Source organism: Pseudophryne corroboree, chromosome 2 (assembly GCF_028390025.1).
Source record: "Pseudophryne corroboree isolate aPseCor3 chromosome 2, aPseCor3.hap2, whole genome shotgun sequence".
In the NCBI taxonomy this organism is placed as follows: domain Eukaryota; kingdom Metazoa; phylum Chordata; class Amphibia; order Anura; family Myobatrachidae; genus Pseudophryne; species Pseudophryne corroboree.
In genome coordinates, this window is record NC_086445.1 from 692,718,391 (window position 1) to 692,735,959 (window position 17,569).

Below are 17,569 nucleotides of genomic sequence, written 5' to 3' on the forward strand. Positions count from 1 at the left end.
CACATACCTGCACTAAGGTACATACCCACACTAAGGCACATACCCGCACTAAGGCACATACCTGCACTAAGGCACATACCCGCACTAAGGCACATACCCACACTAAGGCACATACCCGCACTAAGGCACATACCCACACTAAGGCACATACCTGCACTAAGGTACATACCTGCACTAAGGCACATACCAGCACTAAGGTACATACCGACGCTATGACACATACCTGCACTAAGGCACATACCCACACTAAGGCACACACCTGCACTAAGGTACATACCGACGCTATGACACATACCTACACTAAGGCACATACCCACACTAAGGCACATACCCGCACTAAGGTACATACCGACGCTATGACACATACCTACACTAAGGCACATACCCACACTAAGGCACATACCTGCACTAAGGCACATACCTGCACTAAGGTACATACCCACACTAAGGCACATACCCGCACTAAGGCACATACCCGCACTAAGGCACATACCCACACTAAGGCACATACCCGCACTAAGGCACATACCCACACTAAGGCACATACCTGCACTAAGGTACATACCTGCACTAAAGCACATACCTGCACTAAGGTACATACCGACGCTATGACACATACCTACACTAAGGCACATACCCACACTAAGGCACATACCTGCACTAAGGCACATACCTGCACTAAGGTACATACCGACACTAAGGCACATTTCTGCACTAAGGCACATACCCACACTAAGGCACATACCTGCACTAAGACACATACCAACACTATGACACCTACCTGCACTAAGGTACATACCGATGCTATGACACATACCTGCACTAAGACACATACCAACACTATGACACATACCTGCACTAAGGTACATACCGATGCTATGACACATACCAGCACTAAGGCACATACCCACACTAAGGCACATACCTGCACTAAGGCATATACCCACACTAAGGCACATACCTGCACTAAGGCACATACCCACACTAAGGCACATACCTGCACTAAGGTACATACCGACACTATGACACATACCTGCACTAAGGTACATACCTGTTATGCACACCAGTGCCTGCAGGAAAGTACTGGTGTCAGAACTGTTATGCACTCCAGTGTCTGCAGGAATGTACTGGTGTTTGAACTGTTATGCAAAACAAATGGACTCACAGACAAACTGGGGAATATGACATAACGTACACAGAAGGTGACAGGGTAACAAAATACACACAAAGTGAACAGAGAAGCCCAGAGGCTAAGGAACTGGGTATCTCCCTTGTATTAGAACTGCACAGATGGAAAAAGCAAGATGTTGTGTTTTAATACGTAGAGAACCCGAAATGCTGTTGCTAAGGGCAACAGCAAAACCCTAAAGGGTTACCAACGGGTGTGGCAGTAAACTCCTTGGTCAGAGATGGAATGATAGACACAAGGAGAGTCTCCACAATCCTGATTCTCACTTGCAGTGCACAGGTTTTAGCTTACTGCCACTAAACTGACCCCTGACACCTAGCACAGTGAGACAGGATTAGACAGGCAAGTCTTAGAATACAGCCGCAAACTTGCTAAGTTCACAGAGTAGTACAGAACCCCAGCAAGCTAAACGACTGACTCCAGTCTTACTGCTAGGTCTGGATTGGCAGAGTGTAATACCAAATCCCCAGGCCTATTTGCAGTAAGCAACAAACAAATACAAAGCTACACAGTACTGGCTAACTTTCATGAACTGACTAACCAACAAAGATTCAGCAGCATCTGCTTACCCTGAAAAGAGGCCTTATAAAGCAGGTGCTGTCCACGCCCCACTCAGACCTCACAGACTGTGAGCACAAAAACCAGCACCGGATCCCCTGCCGTGCACAGAGCCTATAACCACTGCACAGCAAAAGACCCGAACCGGAGTATCAGCTGCGCTCAGGTTACTCCACTAGCCCTTGTCCCCCGGTTGCCATGACGACGTGGCAGCACAGGGCAGGAGACCCTAACAGTACCCCCCCTCTGACGAGGGGTCAAAGAACCCCTACCACCGGGTTTATCGGGGAACTGCGAGAAGAAAGAGCGTATCAGTCTGGGGGCATGAAGATCACAACTGCGCACCCACGACCGCTCCTCCGGGCCATACCCCTTCCAGTGCACCAAAAATGACAGCCGACCCCGAACCACCTTGGAGTCAAGAATCCTTTCAACAACAAACTCCCTCTGGCCACGTATCAGAAGAGGGGAAGGTCTTCCACTGGAAGAAGGATTACTAATCGCCCGTTTTAAAAGGGAACAATGAAATGTTTTATTGATACCCAAAGAACGGGGCAGATCTAACTGAAATGCCACCGGATTGATAACCCTGGTGATCTTATAAGGGCCGATGAACCGGGGCCCTAACTTATGAGATGGCTGTCTCAACTTCAAATTCTTGGTAGACAACCAGACGAAGTCTCCTGATTTGAAGCTGCAGGGTCTTTTCCGCTTATCAGAAACCCTTTTGGTCACTAATGACACAGACACAAGGGCTTTCTTCACTTTCCGCCAAATACCTCTAAGGACCGAAACCACAGAGGAACCACCAGGCGTGGAGTCCAGGGGGTCAAAAGAATTGGCCTTAGGATGATGCCCATACACACAAAGGAAGGGAGAGATCCCTGTAGCAGAGTGAGCCGCGTTGTTATAGGCAAACTCCGCCATGGACAGATGAGCAATCCAGTCAGTCTGACACTTGGAGACATAACACCTGAGGAACTGCTCCAAGGACTGGTTCACCCTTTCAGTCTGCCCATTAGACTGCGGATGGTAGCCTGACGACAAGCTGACAGAAATCTGGAGATCGGAACAAAATGCCCTCCAGAATTTGGCCACAAACTGGGATCCGCGGTCAGAGACCACATCAAGTGGCAACCCGTGGAGACGCACAACATGCAGCATAAATAATTCAGACAGGCGTCTGGCTGATGGCAGCCCAACCAGTGGAACGAAGTGCGCCATCTTCGAAAACCTGTCAACGACAACCCAGATGGCTGTCATCCCCGAGGATTTGGGCAAGTCCACCACAAAATCCATTGAAATGTGGGTCCATGGCTTAGATGGGATAGAGAGTGGATGTAATGGGCCAACAGGAACCCCTCTAGGAGTCTTATTTCGGGCACAGATGTCACATGCCCGAACCCACTGATCCACATCCTTAGCCACCGAGGGCCACCACACCACCCTAGATAGCAACTCCCGAGTTCTGGCAATACCCGGGTGACCTGCCGACTTCTTGGCATGGAATTCCAGGAACACTCGCTGTCTTAACCTAGGAGGCACAAACAAAAGACCTACCGGAAGGTCTGGAGGAGCCTGCTCCTGTGCTCTAAGGACTAATGATAAGAGGTCCTGGGTAATGCCCACTTTAATACATGATGGGGAAACAATGGGCAACGGCTCCTCGGTGGTCTCCTGGATTGGAGCAAAACTCCGCGAGAGCGCATCAGCCTTGATGTTTTTTGACCCAGGGCGATATGTTATCAAAAAATTAAAGCGAGCAAAAAACAAAGCCCATCGTGCCTGCCTGGCATTGAGACGCTTCGCTGACTCTAAATATGCCAGATTCTTATGGTCAGTGAGAATTGAGACCACAAACTTAGCCCCCTCAAGCCAATGTTTCCACTCCTCGAGTGCATCCTTAATAGCCAACAATTCCCGGTTACCCACGTCATAATTCATCTCGGCAGGCGAAAATTTACGGGAAAAGTAAGCACAGGGATGAAGGCGATTATCAGACACTCCCATCTGAGAAAGCACTGCCCCAATACCCATCTCAGAGGCATCCACCTCCACCACAAAAGGACGCTCTGGATCTGGGTGTCGCAGCACCTTGGCCGAAACAAATGCCCTTTTGAGACGGGCAAAAGCCGCTTTAGCCTCACAAGACCAGTGAGCAACATCCGCCCCTTTCTTAGTGAGTGCCACCAAGGGCGCCACTATAGACGAAAATCCAGCGATAAATCGTCTATAAAAATTCGCAAAGCCCAGGAAACGCTGAAGCGCCTTCAAACTAGTGGGCTGCACCCAATCCAGGACTGCCTGTACCTTGGAACCCTCCATTTGGAAACCTTCTGGGGAGATAATATATCCTAGAAATGCGATTTGCTGAACTTCAAATTCGCACTTCTCCAGCTTCGCCCCAAGCCGGTGGTCTCTGAGTTTCTGGAGGACTAAGCGTACATGCTTCCGATGTTCCTCCAGGGAATGGGAGAAGATTAGGATGTCATCTAAGTATACAACTAAGAATCTATCCAAATATTCCCTGAGCACATCATTCATGAAATCCTGGAAGACTGCCGGGGCATTACAGAGCCCAAAAGGCATCACCAAATATTCATAATGCCCTGAGTGGGTATTAAAGGCAGTCTTCCATTCATCCCCCTCTCTTATTCGGATTAGATTGTACGCACCGCGTGGGTCAATCTTAGAAAAAATGGTGGCAGTACGAAGCTGGTCAAACAAGACCGAAATGAGAGGCAGTGGGTATGAGTTTTTAATCGTGATACGGTTCAATTCCCTGAAGTCGATGCAGGGTCGCAACGAACCGTCCTTTTTACCCACGAAGAAGAACCCCGACCCAACTGGAGACTGTGAAGGTCTGATAAATCCCTTAGCCAAGTTCTCCTGAATGTACTCTGCCATAGCCTGAGTCTCAGGACGTGACAGGGAGTACAACCTGCTCTTGGGAAGCTTAGCATTTGGCAACAAATCAATGGCACAGTCATAGGGGCGATGGGGAGGTAGTACCTCTGCAACTTTTTTGGAGAACACGTCCGCAAAATCTGCATAACACCCTGGCAATCCTGGCAAACTTAGCTGCGAGAGCCTGACTGGAAGGCTCAAGCAACTCCTGAAACAATCAGTACCCCAACTAAGAATCTCCCCAGAGACCCAGTCAAATTGAGGATTGTGGGCCCTTAACCAGGGTAACCCCAACACCAATGGGGCAAAAGTACAGACAGTCACATAAAAGGACAATTTTTCAGAGTGTGTGGCTCCAATAAACAAAGAAATCTGGCTAGTGCAAGAGGTAATTTTACCTTGGGATAATGGTTCCCCGTTTAACCCACAAATCTCAATTTCCGATGCCAAGGGTACTAAGGGAACAGAGTGTTTCAGGGCGAATTGGCGGTCCATAAAAACCCCGTCGGCCCCACTGTCCACAAAGGCCTCAGTCTTGACAGTTTGACCGAGGATCTTCAAGGTCACCGGAATGATAAAAGTCTTCTTGGGAAATTCTGACTTCTGGCCTGACAGGATATTTCCCATCACCCTCAGGCCCTGAAGTTTTCCGGCTTTTCTGGGCATGATACTACCACATGACCTTTATTCCCACAGTACAAACACAACCCCTGCTGTCTCCTCCGCGTCTTCTCACGCGAGGAGAGGCGGGTAGCCCCAATCTGCATAGGCTCCTCAGAAAATTCCTCAGAGTCTGAGGTTCCCTTGGGAAGGAAGGAAACCTCAGTCTCCCTTTCAAGCCTACGCTCTCTCAGCCGTCTATCCACCCGGATGGATAACTGCATGAGCTGATCCAAGCTATCAGGCAAGGGATATTGTACCAGTTGGTCCTTTATCTGGTTAGAAAGACCTCTTCGGTACTGGTGTCTCAGGGCTGGGTCATTCCACTGGGTATCATGGGCCAACCTCCGAAACTCCGTACAGTAAACCTCAACTGGCCTTTGCCCTTGCTTAAGGATAGAAATCTGAGCCTCGGCTGAGGCCGTCTTGTCAGGGTCATCATACAACATGCCCAGTGCCGTAAAAAAAGCATCAACACTTTTAAGCGACGGACAGTCAGGCTGCAACCCATATGCCCAGACCTGTGGGTCTCCTTGTAGCAAGGAAATCACTATGCCCACCCGCTGAATCTCCGACCCAGAAGACTGAGGCCTAAGCCGGAAGTATAGCTTGCAGCTCTCCTTGAAACAAAAGAACTGCGAGCGATCTCCAGAAAAACGATCCGGGAGATTTACTTTCGGCTCCTTAACCCCTGCAGGTGCTGCTGCTGCGGGAGCTCCGCCAGCAGCCTGGGAGGTGTGCATTTTAATGGACAAATCATTAAATTGTCGAGTCAGGACCTGCACCTGATCGACCACCTGTTGCAACGTATTTTGAGGGGTATGCTCCATATTCCCACAAAATTTCAACAGGAGTATTAGGCTGCTGAATATGTTATGCACACCAGTGCCTGCAGGAAAGTACTGGTGTCAGAACTGTTATGCACTCCAGTGTCTGCAGGAATGTACTGGTGTTTGAACTGTTATGCAAAACAAATGGACTCACAGACAAACTGGGGAATATGACATAACGTACACAGAAGGTGATAGGGTAACAAAATACACACAAAGTGAACAGAGAAGCCCAGAGGCTAAGGAACTGGGTATCTCCCTTGTATTAGAACTGCACAGATGGAAAAAGCAAGATGTTGTGTTTTAATACGTAGAGAACCCGAAATGCTGTTGCTAAGGGCAACAGCAAAACCCTAAAGGGTTACCAACGGGTGTGGCAGTAAACTCCTTGGTCAGAGATGGAATGATAGACACAAGGAGAGTCTCCACAATCCTGATTCTCACTTGCAGTGCACAGGTTTTAGCTTACTGCCACTAAACTGACCCCTGACACCTAGCACAGTGAGACAGGATTAGACAGGCAAGTCTTAGAATACAGCCGCAAACTTGCTAAGTTCACAGAGTAGTACAGAACCCCAGCAAGCTAAACGACTGACTCCAGTCTTACTGCTAGGTCTGGATTGGCAGAGTGTAATACCAAATCCCCAGGCCTATTTGCAGTAAGCAACAAACAAATACAAAGCTACACAGTACTGGCTAACTTTCATGAACTGACTAACCAACAAAGATTCAGCAGCATCTGCTTACCCTGAAAAGAGGCCTTATAAAGCAGGTGCTGTCCACGCCCCACTCAGACCTCACAGACTGTGAGCACAAAAACCAGCACCGGATCCCCTGCCGTGCACAGAGCCTATAACCACTGCACAGCAAAAGACCCGAACCGGAGTATCAGCTGCGCTCAGGTTACTCCACTAGCCCTTGTCCCCCGGTTGCCATGACGACGTGGCAGCACAGGGCAGGAGACCCTAACAATACCTGCACTAAGGCACATACCTGCACTAAGGCACATACCCACACTAAGGCATATATTTGCACTAAGGTACATACCGACACTAAGGCACATACCTGCACTAAGGCACATACCCACACTAAGGCACATGCCTGCACTAAGGTACATACCGACACTATGACACATACCTGCACTAAGGTACATACCGACACTAAGGCACATACCTGCACTAAAGCACATACCCACACTAAGGCACATACCTGCACTAAGGTACATACCCACACTATGATACATACCTGCACTAAGGCACATACCCACACTAAGGCACATACCTGCACTAAGGTACATACCGACACTATGACACATACCTGCACTAAGGTACATACCGATGCTATGACACATACCTGCACTAAGACACATACCAACACTATGACACATACCTGCACTAAGGTACATACCGATGCTATGACACATACCTGCACTAAGGCACATACCCACACTAAGGCACATACCTGCACTAAGGTACATACCCACACTAAGGCACATACCTGCACTAAGGCACATACCTGCACTAAGGCACATACCTGCACTAAGGCACATACCCACACTAAGGCACATACCTGCACTAAGGCACATACCTGCACTAAGGTACATACCCACACTAAGGCACATACCTGCACTAAGGCACATACCTGCACTAAGGCACATACCCGCACTAAGGTACATACCGACACTATGACACATACCTGCACTAAGGCACATACCGACACTATGACACATACCTGCACTAAGGCACATACCTGCTCTGAGAGTTGGTGAATACAGCTAGAAGCTGAATTTGTTTGGCAACAGTATGCTGCACTCTGGGGGCATATTTTGGCAGGTATGTGAGCGCCATGCAAAATCAGAATTTCCTGAATGCCCAAAATAACTGCATTTGTACTCCTTACATTGCAGCTTTATTTGGCCAGGTACAATGTTTCAACTATTAGCTGGATTTGCTCCTAACTGTAAATACTGTTCATAATATTTTAGATTGAATCGTTTTATAAGTACAGTAGCTGTAAGCACCTCAAGATCTGTATATAGAAAGTTACTGGGTATACTGTAAGTCCTGACCAAATCTCCCAACTCACTACATAACATAAGCTGTCATTATACTCCCACTGAACTAGGTGGTTGCTGGGATGATAAGCGCCACCTGCTCGTGGGCCAGCACATGAGTCAAGAAGCCCCATTCAGAGTTTCACTGCACATACGTCAGCTCTCTGCTTGCTCTGGCCTGACATATGTGCAGTAAAGACTCGGAAGCCTTGTCAGGGTGGATCAGCTCCCCGCAAATCTGCCTGCCCACTATGTGCTCATTCTTCACATTCCTGCTTTCTCTTTGTTACAAATGTAAAATGCTGAAACACAAGCAAGAGCAAAATTAGGTGTATGAAAAGGAACAAAGATTCCGGCCAATTCATTTTGTAATGTAAGCTAGAAGCAAACAGATCTCCAGAAAGAAACTTACGGTCTCGCTGAATATTTGCTGTTAGTTTCCATGAATGCAAATGCAAAGTTAAAGAAGAAACAAGATTAGTCAATAAAAAAATAAAGAAAATATAAAGACACGTAAACTATCATGAAGACATAAAACATAGACACTTTCACATTTATTAAACAAAACATCAGTAGATCAGTATGAGAGAGATACATATATACAATGTAAGTAATTACAAATGTATTATTTTACATAAAAAAACTGTAAGAAACAGACAGTAAACAAAGATAAAGCATGACTGAAATTCACATGATGAATATGCTATTAACAGCGCAAAGAGATGGTTACTAATATGAAGCAGGTTATGTGGTAAATTATATGATGTATAAATAGGCTTGATAAAGTTAAAATTCCGTATGCAGTTCATACAGACCGTCCATCACAGCTGCCTCATTTAAACCAGCATTGTAGGCAGAAACCAACATTATAGAAAGCACTTTCAATTTAAGGATCAGAAATCTAAGGATCAAGGTCTATATTCACTTTATACAACAGTTTTGAGAAAATAAAAAAGAGGCTTGTATTTGCTGTCTTATGTACTCTGCACTCAAGATAAACTTGGCAATCCTTCTGGGAAGTCTTCCTAAACAAATACATGGAGGCATATGTACTGTAATAGGGTCCGAGTTTGCCGGAGGTGCGGGATGCTGGCCAATCTCTGACTTTTTTTGCCTTGTAAATTATTGCCGCTTTAAAAAAACACCTGAGATCGGCCATCATCCCACCCCTCCGGTAAACTCAGACCCTATTACGTATGCCCCATGGTATCTACACAGTGCCACCTGCAATCTTATCTCATATACTTTTCTGATTTCTACATTCACCACTGGTTACATATGGCATTACTCTATGGCTGAAATCAACTTGGTTAAGACTAAGTTGAACACAATGGTTAGCGCAGTAGTTAGTATTGTTGAATCAGAGCACCAAGGTCCTATATTTGAGGGGTTTGTATGTTCTCATGTTTACATGGATTTCCTCTGGGGATGAGATGCAGCAAGTGGAAAATGCGGCCAAACCTCCGAAAATGAAGGTTTGCCCGCTTACCGCATATGTACCAAGCCCTGAAATGCGATAGATTCCGGGGCTTGGATGCAATGGGCAACGCCATCTTCAGACCCCAGCACTCCCCGCAGCGCACGCATCACTCAACGCATGCGCAGATAGAACTCCGGGTCCTAATACTGGAAGTCCTATCATCACAAAGGACAGCTCTTACCGCTAGAGCTGTCCTTTGTGATTTTCTTCATGCATACGGAGTGTGGCGGGATGCATTGCAAGCAAAATGATATGCTTGCTCCATCGCACACTGGATGTTATGGTTTTCTCCCTCTCTAAAAACATACTGGTAGGCTAACTGGATTCTGACAAGAAATGAAGCGTCGTGCCTCCTGGCACATTAAATAGCCCTTCTAGTCACACCATGCCATGGTGTGCATCGGTAGCACCTAGCGTCTTTTCATGTGACTTTTTCCATTATTCGCAAAACAATGCACATTTTTTTTAAAAGTCGCCCATCGCTAACTTAGTTGCATGGGACCTGTCAGCTCACTCACGCCAGGCATCTCCTGCTGTATGGCGTACTGAGGCAAGATGTATGATGACACATCTGTATGTGTGTCCTTGTGGTAGGGAATATAGATTGCAAGCTCCACTGGGACACGGACTAAAGTGAATGACTAAATAATCCCCATAAAGCACTGCAGAATATGTATGTGCTATATAAATTAAAAAATAAGTTAAAGTGAATAATGAATAAAAAGCTGTCAAGTGTGCTCCTTTCTAAGAAAGACGAGAACTAAATTGAAAACTGTGCTCACATACAGTAGATCCCCTGGTTATCAGGCAATGGCTGGTATGCATATAGTGTCACTATAGAGAAGCAGCTGCTATGCTTACTCCATACTACCACCTGCAATGCAAGACAGCCTCACTTTTCATTGTGCAGAATCACTAGACTGCTGTGGTCAAAAGACCCAAAGAATCACTGGGTCTTTGAGGCATTGTATAGGAGCAGTGGTGGATGCTAAAGGTCACAGCCTTTTGTTACAGCCTGCAAGAGTGCCATCTGCACAATGTAGATGGCTTCACAACCCATCCAAGGCAGTCCAGGTAAAACAATGGCTAGATCCCTAAATATAAATGTCTGCCATTATAGACAGTGGATTAAAAATGCCACACTTAAAATGAAACGATGGATCAGCTACAATCTTTCATTCTACACATTAAAGATAAAGACTAGGGGCCAGATGCATTATCGCTTGGAAAGAGATAAAATGGAGAGTGATAAAGTACCAGCCAATCAGCTCCTAACTGACATTTTTCAAACACAGCCTGTGACATGGCAGTTAGGAGCTGATTGGCTGGCACTTTATCACTCTCCATTTTATCACTCTCCAAGCGATGATGCATTTAGCCATAGGAGAGAATAGTGATTATGATGTGACATATATTTATATACAATATCCCCACCCCCCTTGAACTCACGGTCCAGAGGTACATCAATAGTGCAAGCCAGCTTCAGGAAGAAAAGGATAAAAGTTATCCATGAACTGGAGTGAGGCTTCATTCTGTTCCTCAGGGCGTAGTGTGAGTGTGATGCGCTTGCTCGTCCTACAGCAGATCTGAAGGAAAACAAACAAATCAGTGGGACAAAGCGGCTAGCAGACCTGAACACAGACAGCAGGGAACACTTGGGATGATCTTTTAGCATTTATGTATATAGTATTAATATATTTGTTTGTGGCACATGATAAAAATAGTAAATCACATTCAATTGCAGAAGTCCTACCCTGAATCAAATGTATTTTTTCGAAGATGAAATTCACATACTAGTCAGTAAAATGATACAAATATATACAATTTATTTCTGCCCTATGTAGCAAACAGGTCAATGTGCACATAACTAAAGTATAACATATGCAATAATTTCATGTGTTTATATATTTATCCAGATATGTCAAGATGCAAACTAAAACACAAGTCTCTTTTTACACATACGTCCTCTATATTTCACAGCTTCAATTGGTTGAATAAAGAAAACTCTCAATTATAATACTATTTAGCCTTAGATTTCTCCTAACAAACACAGATTTGCATTTTGAGAACAGAAGTTAAATTGTGCATGAAGTGTCTGGGAAGATATCATGCGCTCCCACTCTCTTCCTCCACACTCTCTATTGCTCCGTTCCCCTCTCATTTGCACAAGTTTAACATACAGCCTCAGGCTCTGCTCTGTGTCCATCTGCCTAAAATCCCAGCTGCTGCTGACGTCACACCAGCCCTATCTGCTGTGTGCTATTGTGCTACAGACCTGGAAATCCATCTGTCCAAATTGGGGCTATCATTCACTGTCCAGAGTTCTGTCCCATATTCAGGATGTCATGTACAGTGACATTCAGGTAGACAGTGGTAAATACGTGACAACAGTAAAACAAAAGAGGATTGATGTATAGGTCACACAATTGCAATCAGATACAGCTAGAGCAGAGATGTGTATATACCTGAGAAAGCCATATCACTTGCAGGTGTATTTACCAGATGATGATGAAAATCGATATATCTAGTGAACCACTTGTGTTTCGCTGATTGTGGCTGCACTGCTGAAGCTGAAAACGACTTTCTTAGTTACTTATAGGATACCTATTTTTTATCTTGCGTACACAATGTGGAGAGTTGTTTCTTCTGTATTAGAGAAGCTTTTACATTTGTATTAATGCCTAATAGCAAATGTGCATTTTCCAAGTAAAACAAAGGGTTAAAAGTCTGGGTGTAAGTGTAAAAGTGTATGTGACGTGTTCCTGGTGCCAGCCAGACACATATGTTACTGATGCTAAGCTGCATGTATCTTGTGGTGTGCACGCCTCAGCATATGCTCCATAAATATGCTATTTTTAAGTACAGCTTTTTTTAGTATACCCAATTTGTGATCATTTCTGCATCAGGCCCAAATTCCCCTGATGATAAGTCATGTGATTTCCATGGCTCTGGAATGTTGTAAGTACACGACACCCACTATTCTAACAAATGCACAGGATCTACTCTAAAATCATCTGCCACCACTGATTTCTATTTTACTACTATGTAAACAATCTATCTTTAATGATTATTGTTTGGTGTTACCTATCTAACATAATATACAGTACAAATTTGGATTAGTCCAGTGCTGTACAGGATGTAATCGTACTAAATAATGATGTCAAATGCTGAACTCTACAAAAGTATTATCAATTCACATACTGTATTTCTGCACTGGTGTTTTCCTCTACATAGAACCTTGACGAAGACAGCATTGTAATAAAAATTTTTAAATGCCTCTAGAGACATTGTTAATGGCTTTAACACATTTCTAAGTGGAATGTAGCAATAAACCACAGATGTAATTTTAACACTGATTGAAAGGCAGAAAGTCTTTTTCTACTGAAAAACAGCTTGGTGATATCCTCCACCACCTTCCAGTCTCCCCGTCAATGCTCAACCTTCATCTAATTTGCACATCCTGTAGCCATATAAAGCATATGTGTTTTCAGAGCTTGAATAGTGGCTATTACACTGCAACATATTCTATGGCACAAACAACCCTGCAATGTAAATGCAGGCAAGTTACAGAGTCTTCTTGAACAGTCTGACCATACAAGTAAATATCTATGTTTCAATATGAAGTATCCAATTCCATACTACACAGATGTATGTGCACTTACAGAACAAGATGAAAGCACATACAGCATTTTAAAATTGTAAGTTTAAATAGTTAAATTCTATATTTTAAAATATAAGAGTTGCCAGGTCATATGTGTTAAATTCATAATTGGATATGTTCTAGCCAGGCTTCATGTTAGTGTAAGTCTTTGCTGAATGGGCATTGTCTTTCAAAAGCATTTAAGCAGTGGGTGGTTGTATATAGTGAGAGGGCCAAGATAAAGCTTTGACAATTACAATGCTTTGCTGATATATTTTTTTTAAAGTGTAAAAAAAAAAGCAATTTCCAGTCTTGCTGGCCCTGCCTGCCTCTGCCCACATTCTCTGTCTGTGTCACCTCTAATCTTGTTGTGGCCCTCCCAATTTATTTTAAAGTCTCATGAGCAGGGCCCTGTAGCCTCCTGTCCCTATAGTACCTTATCCACCTGTGTGTCTTTATATCATGCCTCATTCTTTTTCTGTACTGCGTTATGTTTGTTCTGTACCTTGCATAGTATGCTTTGTGTATTACGCTTAATTTCTTGGTATGCTGAATTTATGCTTCTTAAATGTTGCGTGTTTTGCTTCTGATTGTGCTGTTTTCTGTGTAATTGGCTCCAACATTTTATATACTATGCTCTATTTTCTCACGGTATGACGCTGTAACATTTTGTGGCATCATATAAATACAGTTAATTAAATAATAATAATAATAATAATAATAATAATAACAACAACAACAACAGGACGGGATATTGAGCTGATTTATTCACAGAAATAAAGCAGTTTCCAATAGTAATTTACAAATTATTTTAAAACTAAATGAAGCAGTTGAGACTTTAAATCACAACTAAGACAGTTATGTTTACAGATCTCTACAGAGCATCAGTATATTTCAGGTGTTAATACAAGCAGACTTGCATGTACTGTACAATATGAATTGCCCACAAACCAGGGAACTGTCCAAGGTACTAAGAACAGCCTACTCAGGCTGCCGAAACATCCAAGCAGATCCCTGCTCCTCACACTGGGGGTTATAGATAGCTGAATTACAAGTCCATTTGCACAGCTGACATGTAATGGTTTTGTTCACACACAGGCTAAGTTCAGGGCAGTAATAGGGCAGTAAGTAGACAGAACTACAGGCTATGCAGACGTGTAATTGTTTTAAGATAAATCTTTTGCATCAAGGATAAGGCTAGTGCCTGTGTGCGCAAATAATGATAATGAGTATCAAATAAAGTGTACGAGCAGAAGCAGCCCAGCCACAGATATGTATACAGCTATGTATACTGTTAGATATATGTAAATAGTTCAGTACTACAGTGTAGGAAAATTTCGCCCAACTTGAATCAACTCCACTGCAAAGAGCAGAAATAAAAAGACGAGATAAACAAAGGATACAAAACATAGCACAAGCTAGCTATATTTATGACTGGAAAAATGTGCACCCATCTATTTGTGATATTGGCAGTAATTCGTGTATCCTGGTGGGAAAAGTGTGTGGGGTTTTTGTGTTCATGTTTAAAGGGCAGTCAACCATCCAGGGAATTTCAAAGGTACAAGTATCTGTGTCTAGCATTTGGATATGTTTTTTTTAGATATGGGTGCATCATTATTATTCATCTGTCTTGTATTACCTAACATTTTCCTGTTTACATTGAAATTTGTGTCTAAGAAGTGCACGCGGAGATTTCAGCCACCTGTGCAACGTTGTTTCAGCAATCACTACAGAGACTTCTCTGTGGCTGAGGCACCATGACTATTTACAATAATAGATAACAGACTATGCTTGGGGGTCCACATTCTTATTTACATATTCCTCCCAAAATTCCAGCTACAAAGTTCATTTAAAGTTCTATCCAGCAATGATACTGAGAGAGATAGATGATGTGAGTATAAAGTACCCATGCCAGGTTCTGGTGAGGCTCCTAAGATTATAGGAAAACAACTCCACTGACCAATAGATTCTTATTGCCATGCAGTCTGAGGGAGGCACAATCACACGTATGGAAGCCTATGGACACCAAGTCCTGCCTAAAACTGACCACGCCATGTTTGTTAATAGCATCTTACCGTTATACTCGTCACTCCTCCCTGTACAATGCTTGTTTCAATCTGCAAGAGAAGAGAGGAAATTTAATGCTGAGCAATATAAACATACCTAAATGGGCATTTGGTCCACAGATGAAAATAATAATGGCATATACCATCAAAGGGTTTTTTTTATAAAGCAGCTTGGAGTTCAGACCAAGGAGTGGAATCATATGTGACAGCACAAAACGGCCAACAAAGGTCATCTGCGGACTGGATATGCTCAATTTTATTGAATAATTCTCAGGCACATGTTTGGGTAGAATATAGTGTGCGTGAATACCATAAATCATTACCTAAAGGATCCTGGCTATTGTTTACTTAATTGTTTTATAAGAAGAACAAATACACCATCATACTTTACTTTTTTTTAAAGGGGAACAGAACTCAGCAATTATTTACAGTAAGTGCATTTTGTTTATATCATTTGATTAAGCAGTTTTCTGTCATTACCTACTAAATAAAGCTGACACCAAGAAAGACTAAAAAATCTCAATATGTATAGTTTGGAGCAGAGAAGGGAAGGGGGGGACATGATAGAAACTTTCAAATATATCAAGGGATTTAAAAAGTCCAGGAGGGAAGCATTCTTCAAATGGGATCAGTACGAGATCTCGGCGGTCAAGACAGCTGGGATCCCGTCAGCAAGCTCAGCGTGTCCCCTCGCGTGCTCGCTGTGTTCACCATGCTTTGGGCCCGGTGGCGACCGCAGGGTTCTATTCCCCTCCGGGTGGTGGTGTGGACCACCACCCAAAAGGGGTAACCAGCCGACGGTCGGGACCCCAACCACCGGTATTTCAGGTGGTGTCGGGATTCCGGCATCGGTATCCTGACTGCCGGGATCCCGACAGGCGGTAAAGTGACTGCTTCCCCTTCAAATGATCAGAAGCAATAGGACACGAGGACATGCACTGAGACTGGAGGGGGGGAGGTTCAGGGGAAATTGAGGAAAAATTACTTCACAGAAAGGGTAGTGGACAAGTGGAATAGCCTCCCATCAGAGGTGGTAGAGGCTAAGACAGTAGAGCAATTTAAACATGCATGGGATAGATATAAGGATACCCTTACAAAGAAATAGGAATCAAATAAGGTTTGAGATAAAAATATGGTAAAAAAAAGGGGCAGACTAGATGGGCCAAGTGGTTCTTATCTGCCGTCAAATTCTATGTTTCTATGTTTCTATCATATTTCGTAATTTCTTTGGCCAATTTGTCCTGTTTAGGCCTTCATGGAAATCAATAGGACACCAAGAATAATTTTAATCTATCCAGATTTTTTCAATATTTTTTAATTGGAATCTTGTAAGAGCATACAATTTATTTCTAATTTTGTTTTATATTTTACTTTTCTGACTATAGTACTACTTTAGCAAAGCTGTAGTTTTCATATATCATACAGTATGTGCAAATGTAGATTTTAGGCTGTGTACACTTCCCAGATTCCGTGGTACACAATGTTCGAGGTTTAGAAATTTTCTGAATGCAGCTATCCTGTATGTTGAATGCTGTAACTGGCATTGGTCATAAGAAAACACCAATGCCAGTTACAGCTGTGGACGGGGACTGTGCTGCAGGCAATTCGAGAAAGAGTACGGGCTGTGGCCTATGGAGAGTGGGTGGAGCGGAGGCCTATGGGAGGGAGAGTGGGCGGGGTGGAGCCTGTGGGAGGCACAGTGACTGGCTATGTGCTGGCTATAGGCGGACCTGGCTGAGTGACGGGACACGGAGGGAGGGACGGTAAGCTGAGCTACAGGAAGCCATGGCAGCAGGGGGTAGGGACTGGGAGGAGAGAAGGGGAGGGATCCGCCACTGCTTCCACGGCCGCTGGAGAGGGAGCTGTGCTGCTGGGCTAACGCTGCTGCGATCAGAGCTAAGCTCCGATTGCAGCAGCCGGCCAGCATGGGGGGTGATGGCGGCCACTGAAGGGACGCCCACACCAGCCAAACGGAATCTGGTCCGGCGTCCCAATCCGCCACTGGACAGATAGATAGATAGATAGATAGATAGATAGATAGATAGATAGATAGATCATTTATTGCACGTTTTGTGTGATTACTGTTTTTTTTAACTTTTTGATACAAATGTTTTTCTGTTTCATTTAACAGTATGCATGTTTTAGGTGAATTTAGGATTAGGATTATCTATACACAAGGCCGGCTT

The 17,569-nt window shown here is 44.1% G+C and overlaps 1 protein-coding gene across 12 annotated transcripts in view; it reads right to left on the reverse strand.

Moving 5' to 3' along the window:
- Positions 1–17,569, reverse strand: part of NFASC (neurofascin) — a 185,827-nt gene that overhangs the window by 108,878 nt on the left and 59,380 nt on the right. For 11 of the 12 annotated variants that reach the window (XM_063955232.1, XM_063955230.1, XM_063955224.1 and 8 more), the window contains 3 exons: positions 15,393–15,434; positions 11,127–11,263; positions 8,610–8,627 (listed from right to left, as the gene is read on the reverse strand). In XM_063955232.1, coding sequence (XP_063811302.1) covers positions 8,610–8,627; positions 11,127–11,208 — 100 coding nt within the window. In that variant the 5' untranslated portion in view covers positions 11,209–11,263; positions 15,393–15,434. The remainder of the gene's footprint in view (positions 1–8,609; positions 8,628–11,126; positions 11,264–15,392; positions 15,435–17,569) is intronic. The other variant, XM_063955223.1, reaches the window with a different exon arrangement.